The sequence below is a fragment of the Oncorhynchus tshawytscha genome, linkage group LG07, assembly GCF_018296145.1.
Source record: "Oncorhynchus tshawytscha isolate Ot180627B linkage group LG07, Otsh_v2.0, whole genome shotgun sequence".
In the NCBI taxonomy this organism is placed as follows: Eukaryota; Metazoa; Chordata; class Actinopteri; order Salmoniformes; family Salmonidae; genus Oncorhynchus; species Oncorhynchus tshawytscha.
This window is the reverse complement of record NC_056435.1, coordinates 28900604-28918817: the sequence shown is the minus strand read 5'-3', so window position 1 is coordinate 28918817 and position 18214 is coordinate 28900604. Positions and strand designations below refer to the sequence as shown.

The window sequence follows — 18214 nt, the reverse complement described above, 5'->3', positions numbered from 1 at the left end:
TCTGTAGGCTACATACATAACATCCCCATGGAGAGCAAAAACACATTTCATACTGTCTTATTAATGCAGTATATGGATGCACCGATACCGCGTAATTCAGACATAAGGCTATCAGATGTATTTTTATCAACTGTGGGCCTGATAATTTGGTAGGCTACTCTCGATAAAATAGGTTATCAAGATGTTCTTAATAAACAGAACGCTTCGATGTGACACCACGGTAGACTATGATGACAATTAAACAAGAATAATCTGCCTACTAAACCCGTCGAATAGGAACCACACGGTGTTACCCTTTGTAAAATGAATAGGCTATTAGTTTGAATATTGGGGTAGGCTTAGACAGGAATAACTGATCCACGTTGACGTATCCACGAAGCGGAAAATAAATGCGCCAAGGCATTGTGGGCTGGATAGCCAACATGGGCGCAAGGAACAGCATTTATAACAATATAAAACTTGGTAGAAAAGTATTACCTTTGGCTTGAGTCTCATATTCGGCTACGATCTCCTTGTCCTTTCGGAATTTGGCCGTAGACGTCATGGCTTGTTCTTCTAATCAAAAACACTATTCGTCGCAATAATGGGTTATAGGAGCAATCAGAGAAGAAAAAAATGGAACTGTAACTATTCGCTTGGAAGCAGACCCCACTGAAATATTGATAGCGAGCAGCCCCACAGCCCGTGGAATGGTATTGTCTTCTACCCCCTTCACTCTGGCCGCATTGCAAGAGTTTGGCGCTGCCGTATTCCCATTCGTGTGGACCCCTTCCTCAATGCGTTCCCAAACCCGTTTATAGAGCAGAGGAGAGATGCATTCCCCTAAACCAACAATAACCAGTCAGCCAGCACGGCCGGATGAGGAGACTCCCAAAAAGTTTAGTCCTTCAGTGAGTGGCTGTAACCACGACGGTCGGAGGATGGCTTGGCTCCGTGGTTCTCTGCTCTTCCACCTAGAGTCAGAGTGGGGTACATGGATGAGCTGGGAATGGGAAGCCAATGCGCAGGCATGGGGAAAAGCACACACACCATGCATGTATCGCATTTATTTGGTTGATACATAAACTGCTGAGTGCTTGTCCATGCATATTCATTATCACTATTCATTATTCATTATTCATTATTATCATTATTTACACATCATTCAAACCTATAACAATGGGCAACTTTATTGATACTGCAGTGATTAGGCCAGATGCTGGGTGTTGCCATGTGTCTGGGGGGTGGGTGTAGGGCCTTGCAGGGTTGGGACGGCAGTCAGATGATATCCAACTATAGTTCTGAACAGTGACGGTTAGAGTTGGTGAACGGGCCCTTGCCTACACACTACACTGTAATAACACATAGGGCTAATCTGACTCAATATAATAGCTGTACTCTTGAATTGTGATGACTAATTATCCGACAGAAATGCATTACATTGTTTTAGGGTGGGGTCATATCTGGCAGAGCCCAGAGAACATAAAGCTACAAATATATTTCAGTTCAATGTGGTCCAACGTGCCCATGACATTGACAATATAATTGACTAAAAACAGTTTAACTCCGGGTGTGTTGTGAAAAACAAAAACTCAGAAAAAAGTAAGAACACTTAAAAACAAACTGGGGTACCTTTTATAGGGGTTTGTAAATTATATAGGCAGTTACACTTTGTATTAGTTTATTGGTAGCTTAGAACACGTTACAGTTCATTTAGCCTAGGCCTATATCATTGTGTGAAATAGAGTCATGTGGTGCTTGCAAAACATGGGCATATCGCAATGTCAACCAATCAATGAGTTATAGCTGTTTTACTAAACTAACTATAGCAGCTGACAACCCCTTTAAAGAAGATGCTATCAAAGTTTAGCCCTACAGATGATATTAATGATGTTATATATACAACATTGGATCTTGCAGAGTAGTAGGCTGCAATATAGCCTGGAATTGAGGCACGAGGTTAAAATCTATCATGTATATATTTTTTTACAGACAGTCAGATCTAATATATTTATAATTAGCTCATTGTTATATCTGCGGTCAGATCACGCAATGGTCACGCAAGTTGCAATATTGTCCCGAGATGCATTTGGCTGTAGAAAAGAAATAGGAGGATATTTAAATACATACATTACAACAATGTGAAAAACTAAAGGCTTTTATACGTGGAGGGAAATATAACTGTTGCATTTGAGCATGTGTGGCATAAGAATGAAAGCCTTGTGGAAGCAGCCTGTTGCTAAATTCACAATTATTTCCTTTTCACTAATCCATAAGTGAAGGGGGAAATAATAGTGATGGTTACATCAAGCTATATACGAATAAAGTATTTCGCTTTTTTTTTTTTTGCCATAGAAAAGTCTCAGGATCAGAGGTATGAGCTAGCTAGTCAAGTCCACTGAGATATAATAAGAAGGTAAAGTCTCCGGGACACCGTTAGCTAACTAGCTTGATACCCATTGTCTTTCTACAAACGTTGACATACATCCAAGTTATAAGTTGCAAAAGTTACTTTTCTAACTATTTGTGTGATATAAACGCATACTGCATCGCACACGCTTTACAATGCAAGTTGCTAAAAGCCAATCTTATACATGCACCACATTGATTTTTACCTCGTATGTCGACTTCAATGAGAATACGAGCTTTACTATTTAATTGAAGTCCCTCGTGAAAATTTATTTGGTGCTTTCTTCACAAATTCTCAAAAAAATAACCCCGCCTCTTCATGGAAAAATATGAGATTTTGCATCTTTCGATTGGCTGAATTGATTATGAATGACATAGCATCCTTTAAATCGACTGTCAAGATTACTTAGGTAGGCGTGATATACGATTATTACCCAATGGAATAGTCATTATTGTCCCCGAGAGCCAATCAAAATTTGAAATAAAGCCGTTTAAAAAATGTTTCAGGAAGTATCGGCAGCTAACAGGAAGTTATAAACAATCAACACAACAGTGAAACTAGCTGGCTACTACTACAACAATTGACTGAATCTGTGAATGCAACGACGTAACTGAACAAAGATTCAGGAAATTGTTTCATATGAGAAGAGCACGTCGAAGATAAGTTGAAATGGCAACAGACCATTAGCTATTTTGAACATCGGATGCTGTGTTATTGTGGTCACTCGTTACTTTAAGGAAAGTAGCTAACGATAGCTATCTTGCAGCTCTGTGTTGACAAGTAGTTAATGTAGCTAGCTTGCTATCAACAAGAGTCGGTAGCTATCTAGTTAGTTAATTATTGACACCTCCAGTATAGACGTGGAAACGTTAACGGTAGCTATATGACAACGTTACGCCATCTGATTTGTGGCGTATGTTTTATAACCAACCTGCTGCTAGCGACGTCCAGGTAGTTGTTGCTAGCTAAGTTACCTACTAAGTTATCCAGTAACAATAGTGTTTAGCTAGCTAACTTAGGTATCAGTTAGCGATACATTTTTATTTTTGTTAACGTTTGCTTCAGAGGAGCTACCATTGCTACATTGATCGATCTGCTTTGACACATTTCCTCTGGACACTGGGATTCTGGGGCTAGCAGGACAGCATTTGAAGAGCATGTCTACCTCCAACTTCAAAAACAAATGTGTCACTCAAGTGAATTGTATATACTGTGAGAGTCTACTCTGCACAAGAGGAATGAAGGCAGTACTTCTTGCAGACACCGAAATTGAGCTGTTTTCTACGGACATACCTCCCAACAGGTAAGCAATACCGCCACTATGTTGTTATGACATGATCACTGAATGTTTGGATGTAGTTGTGACTAATGAGCTAATATTATGTTTTCTACTGGGGGAGGGGATCGCTCAGTTGTTTTTGTTCATATGTTGTGTGTTTGATTACAGTGAGATATAGTGAATACTTTATAAATCGACATAAGTTCTTATCAATTATCACACTCTATGGCTAGAATGAGATGGTGCCCCTTTGTCCCCCCTCTTCTAGGACTGTTGACTTTGTGGCCAGCTGCTACTCTACAGAAAGCTGCAGATGCAAACTGAGAGATATCGCCTGCCTGAAATGGTGTGTATTTAACCTTACTGTAATCACAGATTTGCCTACTCCCATCACTCTAACCTGTTTGCATCGCCATATAATCCTATGTGCTTTATGTTTACAAAATAACAGCGCAACACTACCGTGGCTGTTTTGGTGGGGGTGTTGTTTATTCATGTTTATATTGACAAATACCAATGTAAATGTGTGCAAATGTCCATGTGTTGTGCTTCAGTAGGAAAGTTGTTCAGCCAGCAGTTTGGTGGGTACAGGGAGGCTTTTGTCAGGCCCCTTTTGTTTCTCCGGTGCTTTGTTGTTGTTCACAGAAACGCATTGGGTAGATAATAGACACCTACTGCCTACTGATAGTTAGCACTTTCACAGGTGCTCCCTATAAAAAGCTGATGTGTTTTTTTTTTTTTCTCTCTCTTCCCTCTCTCTCTCTATATATATATCAATTTCCCGCTACCCCTTTCTCTGTATCTATTTCCCCTGCTCTGCCTCCCCTCTCTCCCCCTCTTCAGTGGTAATGTTGTGGGGTATCATGTGGTCGCTCCCTGTAAGCCCTGCTTGCTGTCCTGTAACAATGGCCATTTCTGGATGTTTAACAGTGATGCTGTGTCCACCCTCAACCGACTGGATGCTACAGGTTAAAACTTCTTCACTCACTGTCTCCCCAGCACACTGCCCTCTTACAGTACCTGCTCATGAACAATACAGACTATCCCAAGAGGACTGTCCTGAACCCAAAGGAGTTAGTTAAAGTAGATGTAAAGAAGAAATTCCCCTAAATGCATAGTTTGTGACAAGATACAGTACCCTCTGCAACACCGAGAGGTTGAATATATTACTTGGGGTCATTGTGCAACGCCTGGATGCTAGCCTGTTTCCGCTTTGGCCAATTTTTGATTGGCTTAGCGAGTTGGCCAGACTTAATTAAACTGCTGCACCACACAGTCTGCCACACACAAACTTTGGTGTTGACTTTGTCTTTTGTTGCAGGTTTAAACTTGTTGCTGTGGGGAGACCTTCCCGAGCTAGAGGACAGCGAAAACGAGGAATCAGAAAGCCCATCAGAGGAGGAGTGTATCAGGTAGAGAGGGATGAGGGATGGAGGAGCAAGATGTTACCCTGTGACCTACCAGAACCCCCAGGAACAGACGGAGAAGAAGCAGTGAGCGGAAGAGGAGAGGGGGGCTTACCCTGTGACCACATCCCCCTTCCCAACATCTGCCCGTTAGAAACACACTCTCCTCTCACGGTCCGCTCTCTCTCTAGGTAGCAGTCCAAGTAAAGCACATCCCTGTAACCATTAACTGCCTGCACGTTGTCGGTCAGTCTGCCCTTTGAACTCTTGTCAAATACACTATGTATTCTCACCTAATTGAATTTCTTTCTTTCTTTGGGTGAAACCAATGGTAGAACTGCCCTCTCTCCTCAAACTCACAACTGAAACCCCACTCAAACAAACTCATCTTTCTGATTCACCGACGGACAGCCGGATGGATGGATGGTCTTACCATTTCACATGGCTATTTTATACCCTTTGGGTTGCCTATTGCCATTGGACACTGGATTAAACATTGTATGCTGTGTTTTAGATGTTTGTCAGTCCTGTGTTGCTCCTTGAACAATCACGATGATCTTGTGTTTAAGTTTCAGAATCTGACATTGTTTACATTGAGTATTTGCCAGTTTATCTTGTCACTCTTTCACGAGGAGGGCCAGTGTGATCAACAGATGGTACTAGAACATACAGTATAGATACACGTTTGGTTCTAGGGCGCCTCTCTGGTGGGACTGAAGATGCTCTAGGAAAATAGATTAGGCCTAATTACGCACATGTCATCTGAACTTGGCGAAGGAGCCGGGCAGAAAATACATGATCGTGAAAAGGAAAGCTGATGTCCACTCACTACATTGTTGACATAGTAACAATATTGCAGCAAAAACAGTGAGAAAGTTGCTATCCAAACCCTGTATGATTGAAAACTTGAACGGTTGTGTGCTTGTCAGAGCACTGTATGAGTATACTGTATAATTGAGTATGGATCACTTATATAAAGGAGTGCCTGTGTAGAGCAGAACTTTCTATTGCTGCTGAAGCTTTTGCTTCAGCCGACCTTCTCAACTTGTATTCTAATGGCCTTGGATCTGATTTTTATTCTGTGGAGAGCTGTGGGCTGACTGTCATTGCAGGAGGTCATGCTCACCCTCTCACTGGATCTAAAAATGTGTTCGCTAGCATTGTTTTGATGCATCGGTGCCCAGCAAGTACTGTCGCAATGAGGGACATATCTTACATTAGCGTTAATATACCTCCCAGTTCAAGCAGACAAGCTATGCCTGTGTTAAAAAGATATGCTGAAGCTTACATGGGATATTATTTTGGGGGTCATAACAAGCATTACGAAAGGTATACCTACACACCAAATACCTGAAATGGCAGTCACCACTTTGAAATGGCAGTCACCAAGGCCCAGCGCAGTCAAAAATGTGATGGAATAATGGAATAATGGAATAATACTGTGAAATTGTGAATATGATGATAATGCCTTTTTAGTGTAAAAGCTGTTTGAAAAGACCACCTGAAATTGCAGCCTGTTTTGGTGGGATGGAGTTTTGACGTGCCTGGTATCACCACCAGGCAGTAAATTGGTTAATGGACCAATAAGAAAGAGTTCCAAACCTCTCGGCCAATAACAACTAGTTTTCCGTTTCCCCTCCCCACTCAGACCACAAAATTCTTGCTTGAGAAATAGCTCTTTTGCTAAGAAGCTATTTTTGTTTATTTTTGACAATGTTTAATTCAAAACTATCACATCAAGGTACTTGATTGTTACCCAGAAGTGAGTTCATATTGAGGTGAAAGCAGTTGCATTGGACCTTTTTAAATGATGTTCTAAGCTCTGGTTTAGTGGATCACATCTTGTGACATGATTAACAAAATGATTAGCCATTTATCTAAATCCCACAGACAATCTCTTTCCACTTAAATGTTCCTTTTTGTTTCATTTTCATTCACAAAAGCAATGTTTTGTAGTGTACTATAGTTTTTATTTTTCTCTGTTTATTTCACATTTCACTTGCATTTGAGTGTTACGTTTGGAGGCTGGTTTTTGTTTTGAGGTTTTACCTTAGTGACGGTATCACCTAAGAGCTTCCTATAGCATAGGACAATAGGGAGATAATCAATGACCATCAAAACAGTGACCAATTTTTTTTTTTTTTTTTTTAGAAATCTCCCTTGAATATGATTAACTTAAGTAGCGTGCTTTTTATTTATTAATTTTAATGTATGTATTTATTAACAGGCATTTGCTGTGTTTATACTGATGTGACTTGCCCTGCTGAAAAAATATGTATATTTTGAAATTGCACTGAAACTGCATTGGTAGTTTGAAACATTTGTTATTTTTAATGCTTATTGTATTGGTAATACACCTTTTTCCAAAATATCTATTGTTTTGTGAACTTTTTGGTCACAAAGAATCTTCAGGTACTGAAGCAAGTCTTCACATGTGAGTTCTCTAACATTGAGTTCAGGCCTAACTGTGTAGGTGTGTAATGTCTGTGGATGTGATGTTGGAATGTTGCTCTGACTGTCCTGGTCCTGATCTGCCAGCCAGCCATGGCAGCTCTCAAGTGATTCCGCCAGCACTGGGCTCCCTGCAACACACAATACATACAGCACAGCCATGGTAGGAGTCCATATGCACACTCAGCAAACGTGCGTGTGTAGGTTTTACCGGAAGTCCTCACAAGAATAGTAAACCAACGAAAATTCAGAGAAGTGAGGCCATTTTGCCATCCACACTTTGAGAAAGGCTATTTTATGCTTAGGAGTTAGGGTTAAAATGAAGGTTAGGGAAGGATTTTTAAATGGAAATTGTTGGTCCCCAAAAAGTCCTAAAGTATAGTAAGACACGCTGCCTTCAGAAACTATTCAGACCCCTTGACTTTATTCACATTTTGTTACATTACAGCCTTATTCTAAAATTGATTAAAATGTTGTTTTTTCTCTTCATCAATCTACACACAATACCCCATAATGACAAAGCTAAAACAGTTTTTCTAGACCTATATTTACATAAGTATTCAGACCCTTTACTCAGTAGTTTGTTGAAGCACCTTTGGCAGCGATTATAGCATCGAGTCTTCTTGGGTATGACGCTACAAGCTTGGCACCCGTATTTGTGGAGTTTCTCCCATTCTTCTCTGTAGATCCTCTCAAACTCTCAGGTTGGATGGAGAGCGTCGCTGCACAGTTATGTTCAGGTCTCTCCAGAGATGTTCGATCGGGTTCAAGTCTAGACTCTGGCTGGGCCACTCAAGGACGTTCAGAGACTTCTGCGTTGTCTTGGCTGTGTGCTTAGGGTCGTTGTTCTGTTGGAAGGTGAACCTTTGCCCCCAGTCTGAGGTCCTGAGCGCTCTGGAGTAGGTTTGCATCAAAGATCTCTCTGTATTTTGCTCCTTCTCATCTTACAGCACGAAGCTCAGGACCAGTCTACTGTCAGTCTGTATGTACACACACACACGTCACACTGTGCAATGTAACCCCCTCTCTGTTTCGTCTCACAGGATATTGATAAGGAGTATGAACCAAAAGGCCTGTCCTGATTTTTCTACTGGGTTAGAACCCAGACGTCACCAGACTGAATATCATCATACAGCCTCCAGTCACTGGGTTGGTACTTTTGTGTATTGGTTTTAGCTTGTGTGTTTCTACATGTACCCTGTGTGTGTGATGGCGCTCCTCAGGGATGACTATAACACGGAGGAGTCTCCACTTACTGACGAGGAAGAGCAGGAGAACTACGCCAGAGAATCGTACCCTTCCAACAATATCATTTTCGGTTATGATACTTTGCAATCTTTGTTTTTCATTCCCTTCACCTTGATCACCAGATTTACTAAGACTGTCGATGAAGATCAAACCGTTCAAAACATCCTGTACTTTCAACACGAACCCTCTCAATTACTGTATGCCCGTTATAAGTGATGATGTTCCATAGGTACTGCTGAAGGAGGGATCATTGCGTCATGCAGGAGCGAGGAGAAAGATGAGTTTGCCATCCAACTGCCACCGGCGTCCCCCAGTGGCTTGAGAGGAGCGTGCACACACAGACAGCCATAGCTACCCACCAGGTGAAGGACCTCGGCCCTAGGGCGAATGGCTGCTCTTGTCATATAGTAATATCACCTGAATTTCAACCAAGAGTAAATGACCAAATGTCTCCGTTTCAGTTCTGATTTAATGTATGATAGATGTATTAGTAGTATTAGTAGAAGTAGTATTAGATAGTATTACTTGCACTTCTATAACACTTTTTTTGAATTATTAAATAAAATGTTATGTCACATGCGCCGAATACATCAGGTTACTCCTACACCTTACTGTGAAATGCTTGCTTACGAGCCCTTAACCAACAATGCAGTTTTAAGAAAAATAAGTGTTAAGTAAAAAAATAGATAAGTCAAAAATAATAATTCAAGAGCAGCTGTAAAATAACAGTAGCGAGGCTATATACAGGGGGTACCGGTACAGAGTCAATGCGTGGGGGCACAGGTTAGTCAAGGTAATTGAAGTAAAATGTACATGTAGGTAGAGTTGGTCACTATTTATAGATGATAAACAGAGAGTAGCCGCAGTGTAAAATAGGGGGTGGGGGGACAATGCAAATAGCTGTTCAGGAGTCTTATGGCTTGGGGGCAGAAGCTGTTAAGAAGCCTTTTGGACCTAGACTTGGCGCTCTGGTACAGCTTGCCATGCGGTAGCAGAGAGAACAGTCTATGACTAGGGTGGCTGGAGTCTTTGACAATTTTTAGGGTCTTCCTCTGACGCCGCCTGGTATAGAGGTCCTGGATGGCAGGAAGCTTGGCCCCAGTGATGTACTGGGCCGTACGGACTACCCTCTGTAGTGCCTTGCGGTTGGAGTTTGAGCAGTTACCATACTAGGCAGTAATGCAACCAGTCAGGATGCTCTCGGTGGTGCAGCTGTAGAACATTGAGGATCTGAGGACCCATGCTAAATCTTTTCAGCCTCCTGAGGGGGAATAGGCTTTGTCGTTCCCTCTTCACGACTGTCTTAGTGTGTTTGGACCAATATAGTTTGTTGGTGATGTAGACACCAAGGAACTTAAAGCTCTCAACCTGCTCCACTACAGCCCTGTCGATGAGAATGGGGGCGTGCTCGGTCCTCCTTTTCCTGTAGTCCACAACCATGGTGCTGCATCATCATGGTCTGTTTCAACAAAGTGTGATTTGTTTAGCTTGAACTAATTCGGTTAGGATTCTTCTCTCAGTCTGGCAGCCAGCTGTTTTTTTGATGTGTCACAGGCCACCCGGCTGCCTATTCAAGTCTGTTGTCAAGACCCCCCTGCTGTCCTGCTCTCTGACAACCGAACACAAGAGGGCAGCATATCATTGCCATTCCACTCATTGTAGGTTCACATATAGATTGATAGCCACAAAGGACAATCCGCATTGTTAAAGGGCTTCAAAGGCTTTAATATGTGATGAAAGCGTTTGAATGATTTTGAATGACAATGTGTGTCAGGTGGTTCCTACCTCTATCCTTCCGGGTCTGTTTCCTGCTTGTCACTTACTGGTACCGAGGGACTTTTAATTTCCTTTTCATATCTAAAAGTTTGATCATGAATATTTGTAGGATATTGTTTTACGCCTATTCAAGCAGATAGGGAACTATATATAAAATGTGATTGCGGTCCAAAAATGCAATTATATTCCTCAATGCCGAGTTTTTCCAGATCCTTGCCCTCTTCAATTCAAAGCAGAGGTTTCCAATGGGGTTCAAGTCTGAAGACTGAGATGGCAGTTGCAACATGTTGATTTTGTGATCAATTACTAATGACTTTTCAGTTGTGCTTGAGCTTATTGTCTTGCTGTATGATTCACTTGCGTCAAAGTTTCAGCCTCTCGGCAGAGGCAACCTGATTTTTGCCTAAAAATGTTCTGGCACTAGGTGAAGTTCATGATGCCGTTGATCTTAAAGGCCCCCAGGACCAGTAAAAGCAAAATGGCCCCATAACATCAAAGATCCACCACCATATTTTACAAGTAGGTATGGGGTTCTTTTCTGCATATTTCTTTCATAGCAAAAACCCACCACTGGTGTGTGTGGCCAAAGAGCTCTATTTTCATGTCATCCAACAAATGTAAACTCCAGGAGTTTGCTAAACGGCATTGGCACTTGGATTGGAACCAGTGCTATGGTCAGATGACATGAAAATAGAGCTCTTTGACCACACATATCAGTGTTGGGTTTTGCGGTTTAAAAAATCTGCATATACAGAGAAGGGCTACTGCAAAATATGTTGGTAGCAACAAAGCCGGATGCCTCTAAAAGGAGGCTGAAATTTGGCCGCAAAGTGAATCTTCAGCAAGAAAACAACCCCAAGTACCAATTATACTGTGTTCCAATAACCCCAAACACACATTATTATCAAAATAATTTCCCCCCCAAAAATTGCATACAATAATAGCTCAGTATTTGTATTATTTTATGCAGTCTTTTTTTGTTCATCTTTATCAAGGGTGCTAATAATTTTGGACCTGACTGTATCTGTCCCTATACTGAGAGATTTGACAGCAGTTTGTAAAGAAGGGAGACTGTGACTAATCCACTCTGAAACTCTACTGTGTAACTATGAATAAAATATTTTAAAAAAATCAAAGATAAAAAAGGAAATATGAGAAAGAGGCAGGGCCAGAGAGATGATATGGAGGAGGATGTTTGCTCTGAAATTCGACTCTTACTGAGCCCCCTCCACGCCCAACTAAATTCTCTGTGCGCACAGCTCGCTGCATTGCCATAGAAACCTTCCCTTTAATCACAACAGAACCTAATTTCTTCCTCCTGACAAAGGCTCCACATCTGCCTTGGAGACCGCCTGCACCAGCCAGTCCCCAGCCCAGTCCCAAGGCCCACCTCCTACTCTCTAAGCCCTGCCAACCAGCAGGCCACCACTGCTCTTCCTACTCTCTCCTCTTTTCACTGTCTCCCTCACTTTCTTTTTTCCTCCCCATTTTCCTTCTCTTATTACTCCCATGCTCTTTCCATTCACTTCTCCACCTTCTGCCCCCCACTATCCTTTTTGCCGTCTACTCTGATTTGAGCCCCTATTCTCATCCCTATTTTGCTTCACATGAAATATTGCGATTAGTCTCAGACAAAGCATAAGAGCAGCTAGTGGAAACTTGCTGAGAGACATTTTACACCCACACTTGCCAGACCTGCATCTACACGAACACTCTCTGTCTCTCTCGCTCTCTTATCTGAGCTTTCCAAACTGGCCTGTTTCCTGTTCATTTTTGCCATTTCTATCTCACCTCCTCTATGCCCTTATCAGTTACAGTCAATGTCCTGTTTTGTATTATTTTTTTTCCTGTGTTTTTGCCTTCACTCTCTCTTTTGGCTCTCGTCACTGTAGGTCTAGTCAAAACGGCACTTCATTTCTTTTACGTAATACTTGCATGCAGTTCGTCAATCCTTTCCAAATCCGTTTAGATATGTGTATGTACGACAACATATTTTCCCTCTCACCTGGTAGGATTCACTTTTTATATGGCATGTTATCAGCTTCTAAGCACAAGAGAGTGCAATGGATTTTATTGCTCAGATAAATCACCTCCCTTCACACAAACCAGAAATATAATTTATTTGCAACAACTCTGTGATCTGCACTCTCCACCGGTTAAGACTCTCACCCTAATTCCCTTTTCTCTCTCTCTCCTTTTCAGATTGTCTATTTGGGAATTGTGCCAGGTATTTCCCTAGCCTGCCTGCTGCTCTGGAACATGACTAAAGAGCCCAGAGCCCTCCCCCCATTCCCCTCCAATTCACCCACCAATATGTGCTGCTAGGCAACCAGCAGACCAAGAGTCTCCAACCAATCAGGCTGTGCTGTTATTTTTCAAATCTGTTGATTGAACATCTACCTTCAGATACCATTTTATTCATGTTCTGTTTTAGGTTTTATTCTCACTTTAAAGGGTCAGTTTTCCAGGCTTTGTGTATTTTGGGGGGTGAATGTTGTGCCTAGTCCTATACTTGGCATAAAGGCAGTCCACCACTAAGCGGCAACACTAGCAGTTTACTTTTGCTTTCAGCTGGGCAAAAAAACAGGCTACCGGGCAGTGGATGCTAAGTAATCTAGATCCTTTACCTGTAGATATTTTGTAATTGACTGTGTGATTGACACAGATGTCCGTTTAATATGATTATACAACGTTATATCATTATCAGCAGTGCTACTATTGTCAGTACACTTGCATTAAAGTCATGATAGTCATCACGTTTCAGTAGTTCTAAATTAAAAAGCAAGCGATGTTATTATGCTCTCTTTCATAGTGGTTTTCCCTTCTATGAGAGGACATACATCTGAAATACTTGTGTTCTGGTGTGGACTTAAAAACCCTCAGTTTGTGGTAAATGTGAAATGTTGAGATGACAGAGTCTGCTGGAACCAGAACAGGCCCTGGGCTAGGTTAAACATTAGTCTTGATCAGCCTTCTGAGTTTCAGTTGACTTGGCGTCATTCTGCCATTTACAGGAAGTTTGCTCATGAATAATTACAGCGGCCCTCCATTTCACAGGCTGCTAAGAGGGTTCTAGTTTGTGTGTCTGAGGAGCCATGTAAATCCCCCACTGGTGGAAAAAGTACCCAACTGTCATACTTGAGTAAAAGTAGAAAATGACTCAAGTGAAAGTCACCCAGTAAAATACTACTTGAGTACAAGTCTTTGGTTTTAAATATACTTATGTATTAGAAGTAAATGTAATTGTTCAAATATATGTAAGTATCAAAAGTAAAAGTATAAATAATTTCAAATTCCTTATATAAAGCAAACCAGACGGCACCATTTTCTTTTTTTACGGACAGCCAGGGTCACTCCAACACTCAGACATCATTTATAAACAAAACATTTGTGTTTAGTGAGTCTGCCAGATCAGAGGCAATAGGGATGACCATGGATGTTCTCTTGATACTGTAAGTGCGTGAATTTGACCGTTTCCTGTCCTGCTAAGTATTAAAAATGTAACTAATACTTTGGGTGTAAGGGAAAATGTATTGAGTAAAGGGCATTATTTTCTTTAGGAATGTAGTGAAGTAAAATTAAAAGTTGTCAAAAATATAAATAGTAAAGTACAGATAACCCAAAAAACGACTTAAGTAAAAATACTTTAAAGTACTACTTAAGTACTTTACACCACTGAATTCCCCTGAGCCCCAACTTTATTTCACCATGTGCACTGGGGACCACTGCTTTTTACGAGGACTCCGTATTCCCTGTTATTACAGGTCCAAACATCTATTCTCTTATTCCTCCTTGTCCTTTCATTCCACTTGAATAAGTTTGCCCTAAATATTTCAAAAACTACAAGTTTGTATTTGGGACAAATCATTCACTAAACCCAGACCTCAACTAAATCTTGTAATGAATAATGTGGAAATCGAGCAGGTCGAGGAGACTAAACTGCTTGAAGTAACCCAGGATTGTAAACTGTCACAGTCAAAACATACTGATACCACAGTAGCTAAGATGGGGGACGTCTGTCTGTAATAAAGTGCTGCTCTGCCTTCTTAACAGCACTGTCAACAAGGAAAGTCCTAAAGAGGGACTTAGGAAAATTACAATTGGTATTGAAATGTTGAATACTCAGAGCTGTCTGTTTAAACTACGAGCACACAGCTCAGACACCTATCCACACCTCACAAGACATGCCACCAGAGAGCTCTTCACAGTCCCCAAGTCCATAACAGACTATGGGAGGCACACAGTACTACATAGAGCCATGACTACATTGAACTCTATTCCACATCAAGTAACTCATACAAGCAGTAAAATCAGATTTAAAAACAGATAAAAATACACCTTATGGAACAGCGGGGACTGTGAAGAGACACACACACACACACACACACACACACACACACACACATAATAACATACGCACTATGTACACATGGAGTTTGTGTTGTAGAAATGTAGCAGTAGAGTAATGGCCTGAGGGTACACACTTAATGTGTTGTGCAATCTGCTGTGAAATGTAATGTCATGTTTCTTTGTATAACTGCCTTTATTTTGCAATACCCCAGGAAGAGTAGCTTCTGCCTTGGCCACAGCTAATGGGGATCCATAATAAATACAAATATCTCTCGGCCAGCCCTGGTTCATTCTCTGTCCTTTCTTAGTCTCTATGCTCCTATCAGTCCCTCCCCCACCCTATCCCCCAAGTGTCCCTCCTCGTCTCTGCTCTCTGGTGGCTGTGCAGATGGTTCTTTGTTGGTGTTTCATTATGGGGCCGAGGTCAGTGTGCCCTAACATTAACCCATGGATACTCCTCCCTCGGTTTCTCTGTCTCACGGCCTCTGAATGGTACGCCATAATTTCTCAATCAACGTTCGCTTATCTATGACGTCTCCTTAACTACAGCTCCACCAATGTTTGAGAATACACAGAATGTCAGTCTCTCGCTACCTTGGTGATGAGGAAGGAGCCTTGTAAACCCCCAGATAAAGATCTAGCCAGTAGCCACCCTACAATTCAACTGTTGTGGTTGTGACTGAAAGGAAGAGCATATCTGTATTACCAACCATCATTTACCTATTACATCAGAAGATAGTCAAATTTCAGAAGAGCTGAGACATTTCAATTTGGACACCGTCTCATTGGTGTTCAATCTACACTGAACGAAAATACAAACGCAACATGTAAAGTGTTGGTCCCATGTTTCATGAGCTGAAATAAAAGATCCCAGAAATGTTCCATATGCACAAAAGCCTTATTTCTCTATAATGTTGCGCACAAATTTGTCTACATCCCTATTCGTGAGAATTTTTGCTTATGCCAAGATAATCCATCCACCTGACAGGTGTGACATATTAAGAAGCTGATTAAACAGCATGATCACAGGTGCACCTTGTGCTGTGGACAATAAAAGGCCACTCTAAAATGTGCAGGTTTGTCACATAGCATAATGCCACAGATGTCTCAAGTTAAGGGAGTGTGCAATTGGCATGTTGACTGCAGGAATGTCCACAAGAGTTGTTGCCAGAGAATTGAATGTTAATTTCTCCACCATAAGCCATCAACATTTTTTTTTATATTCAGTACGTCCAACCGGCCTCACAACTGCAGACTACGTGTATGGCGTTGTGTGTGCGAGCGGTTTGCTAATGTCAACGTTGTGAACAGAGTGCCCCATGGTGGGGTTATAACACAATCGCACAGAGATACATTGCCATGCCATTCATCCTCCGCCATTGCCTCATGTTTCAGCATGATAATACACTGCCCCATGTCACTTTAATGAAGACGCAGAGAGTCCGGAAGCAGGTACAGATGACTAGTTTAATAATGCCCCTAGAGCGTTACAAAACAAGAGACGCGTCTGACATGAAAACAGAACCAATACTGCCTGATGACTGAGGTTGGTGAGGGCTATAAGAAGGGAGAGTAGCCAGGGTGGTGCTGAAGTCCAGGTGCGCTTAACGATGGGAGCAGGTGTGCGCAATAATGGTTGCCAGGTGTGCGCAATGTGGGTTGCCAGGCCCGGTGGTTAGTAGACAGGCGACGTCGAGCGCCGGAGGGAGGGAGCAGGCGTGGCAGTGGCAAGGAAGGATCTGTACACAGAAGCTGAAAATGTTCCAATTCTTCCATGGCCTGCATACTCACCAGACATGTCATCCTTTGAACATGTTTGGGATGCTCTGGGTCGACTTGAACAACAGCGTGTTCCAGGTCCCGCCAATATTCAACAACTTCGCATAGGCCACAATCAACAACTATGTGAAGGAGATCTGCATGATGTAAATTGTGGTCACACCAGATACTGACTGGTTTTCTGATCCACACCCCTATCTTTTATTTATTTTTACCCCCTTTTTCTCCCCAATTTCATGGTGTCCAATTGTTAGTAGTTACTGTCTTGTCTCATTGCTACAACTCCCGTACGGGCTCGGGAGAGACGAAGGTCGAGAGCCATGCGTCCTCGGAAACACAACCCAACCAAGCCGCACTGCTTCTTAACACAGCGTGCATCCATACCGGAAGCCAGCCGCACCAATGTGTCAAAGGAAACACCGTACACCCAGCGTGCACTGCGCCCGGCCCACCACAGAGGTCGCTAGTGTACGATGAGACAAGGATATCCCCACCGGCCAAACCCTCCCTAACCCGGACGACGCTAGGCCAATTGTGCGTCGCCCCATGGACCTCCCGGTGGCGGCCGGCTGCGACAGATCCTGGGCTCGAACCCAGAGTCTCTGGAAGCAGCTGCGATGCAGTGCCTTAGACCACTGCACCACCCAGGAGGCCTATCTTTTATTTTTAAGGTGTCTGTGACCAACAGATATCTAAACTCAGCAAAAATAAATAAAACATCCTCTCACTGTCAACTGCGTTTATTTTCAGCAAACTTAACATGTTTGTAATATTTGTACGAACATAAGATTCAACAACTGAGACAAACTGATCAAGTTCCACAGACATGTGACTAACAGAAATGGAATAACGTGTCCCTGAACCAAGGGGGGGTAAAAATCAAAAGTAACAGTCAGTATCTGGTGTGGCCACCAGCTGCATTAAGTTCTGCAGTGCATCTCCTCCTCATGGACTGCACCAGATTTGCCAGTTCTTGCTGTGAGATGTTACTTAGCTCTTCCACCAAGGGCAGTTGTTGTTGCCATCCTGTACCTGTCCCGCAGGTGTGATGTTCGGATGCACCGATCCTCTGCACGTGTTGTTGTTACGTGGTCTGCCACTGCGAGGACAATCAGCTGTTCGTCCTGTCTCCCTGTAGCGCTGTCTTAGAAGTCTCACAGTACAGACATTGCAATTTATTGCCCTGATCACATCAGCAGTCCTCATACCTCCTTGCAGCATGCCTAATGCACATTCACACAGATGAGCAGGGACCCTGGGCATCTTTGTTTATGGTGTTTTTCAGAGTCAGTAGAAGTCCTAAGTTTTCATAACTGTGACCTTAATTGACTACTGTCTGTAAGCTGTTAGTGTCTTAACGACCGTTCCACAGGTGCGTGTTCATTAATTGTTTATGGTTCATTGAACAAGCATGGGAAACAGTGTTTAAACCCTTTACAATGAAGATCTGTGAAGTTATTTTGATTTCTACAAATTATCTTTGAAAGACATGATCCTGAAAAAGGGAAGTTATTTTTTTTGCTGAGTTTATGTTCC

General features: G+C 42.2%; 2 protein-coding genes across 2 annotated transcripts in view; one reads left to right on the top strand and one right to left on the bottom strand.

Moving 5' to 3' along the window:
* LOC112255243 (SLIT-ROBO Rho GTPase-activating protein 2-like) overlaps window positions 1-970 on the bottom strand; it is a 133744-nt gene extending 132774 nt beyond the window's left edge. Inside the window, 1 exon segment of the mRNA XM_042324252.1 lies at window positions 478-970. Coding sequence (XP_042180186.1) covers window positions 478-544 — 67 coding nt within the window. The 5' untranslated portion in view covers window positions 545-970.
* A 239-nt stretch (window positions 971-1209) lies between these two features.
* On the top strand, window positions 1210-7445 carry LOC112255242 (protein FAM72A). Its single transcript, XM_024428280.2, has 4 exons — window positions 1210-3692; window positions 3937-4014; window positions 4512-4636; window positions 4990-7445. The coding sequence occupies exons 1-4, from the start codon at window positions 3547-3549 to the stop codon at window positions 5082-5084; spliced, it is 444 nt and encodes a 147-aa protein (XP_024284048.2). The 5' UTR covers window positions 1210-3546; the 3' UTR covers window positions 5085-7445.
* Window positions 7446-18214: the final 10769 nt, after the last annotated feature.

Bases quoted from the DNA above. Each gene is read 5' to 3' on its own strand.
- LOC112255242 (XM_024428280.2), top strand. From the start codon at position 3,547: ATGTCTACCTCCAACTTCAAAAACAAATGTGTCACTCAAGTGAATTGT. The intron at 4,015-4,511 runs GTGTGTATTTAA...CCCCCTCTTCAG, and splicing joins GATATCGCCTGCCTGAAATG to TGGTAATGTTGTGGGGTATC. The intron at 4,637-4,989 runs GTTAAAACTTCT...CTTTTGTTGCAG, and splicing joins CAACCGACTGGATGCTACAG to GTTTAAACTTGTTGCTGTGG.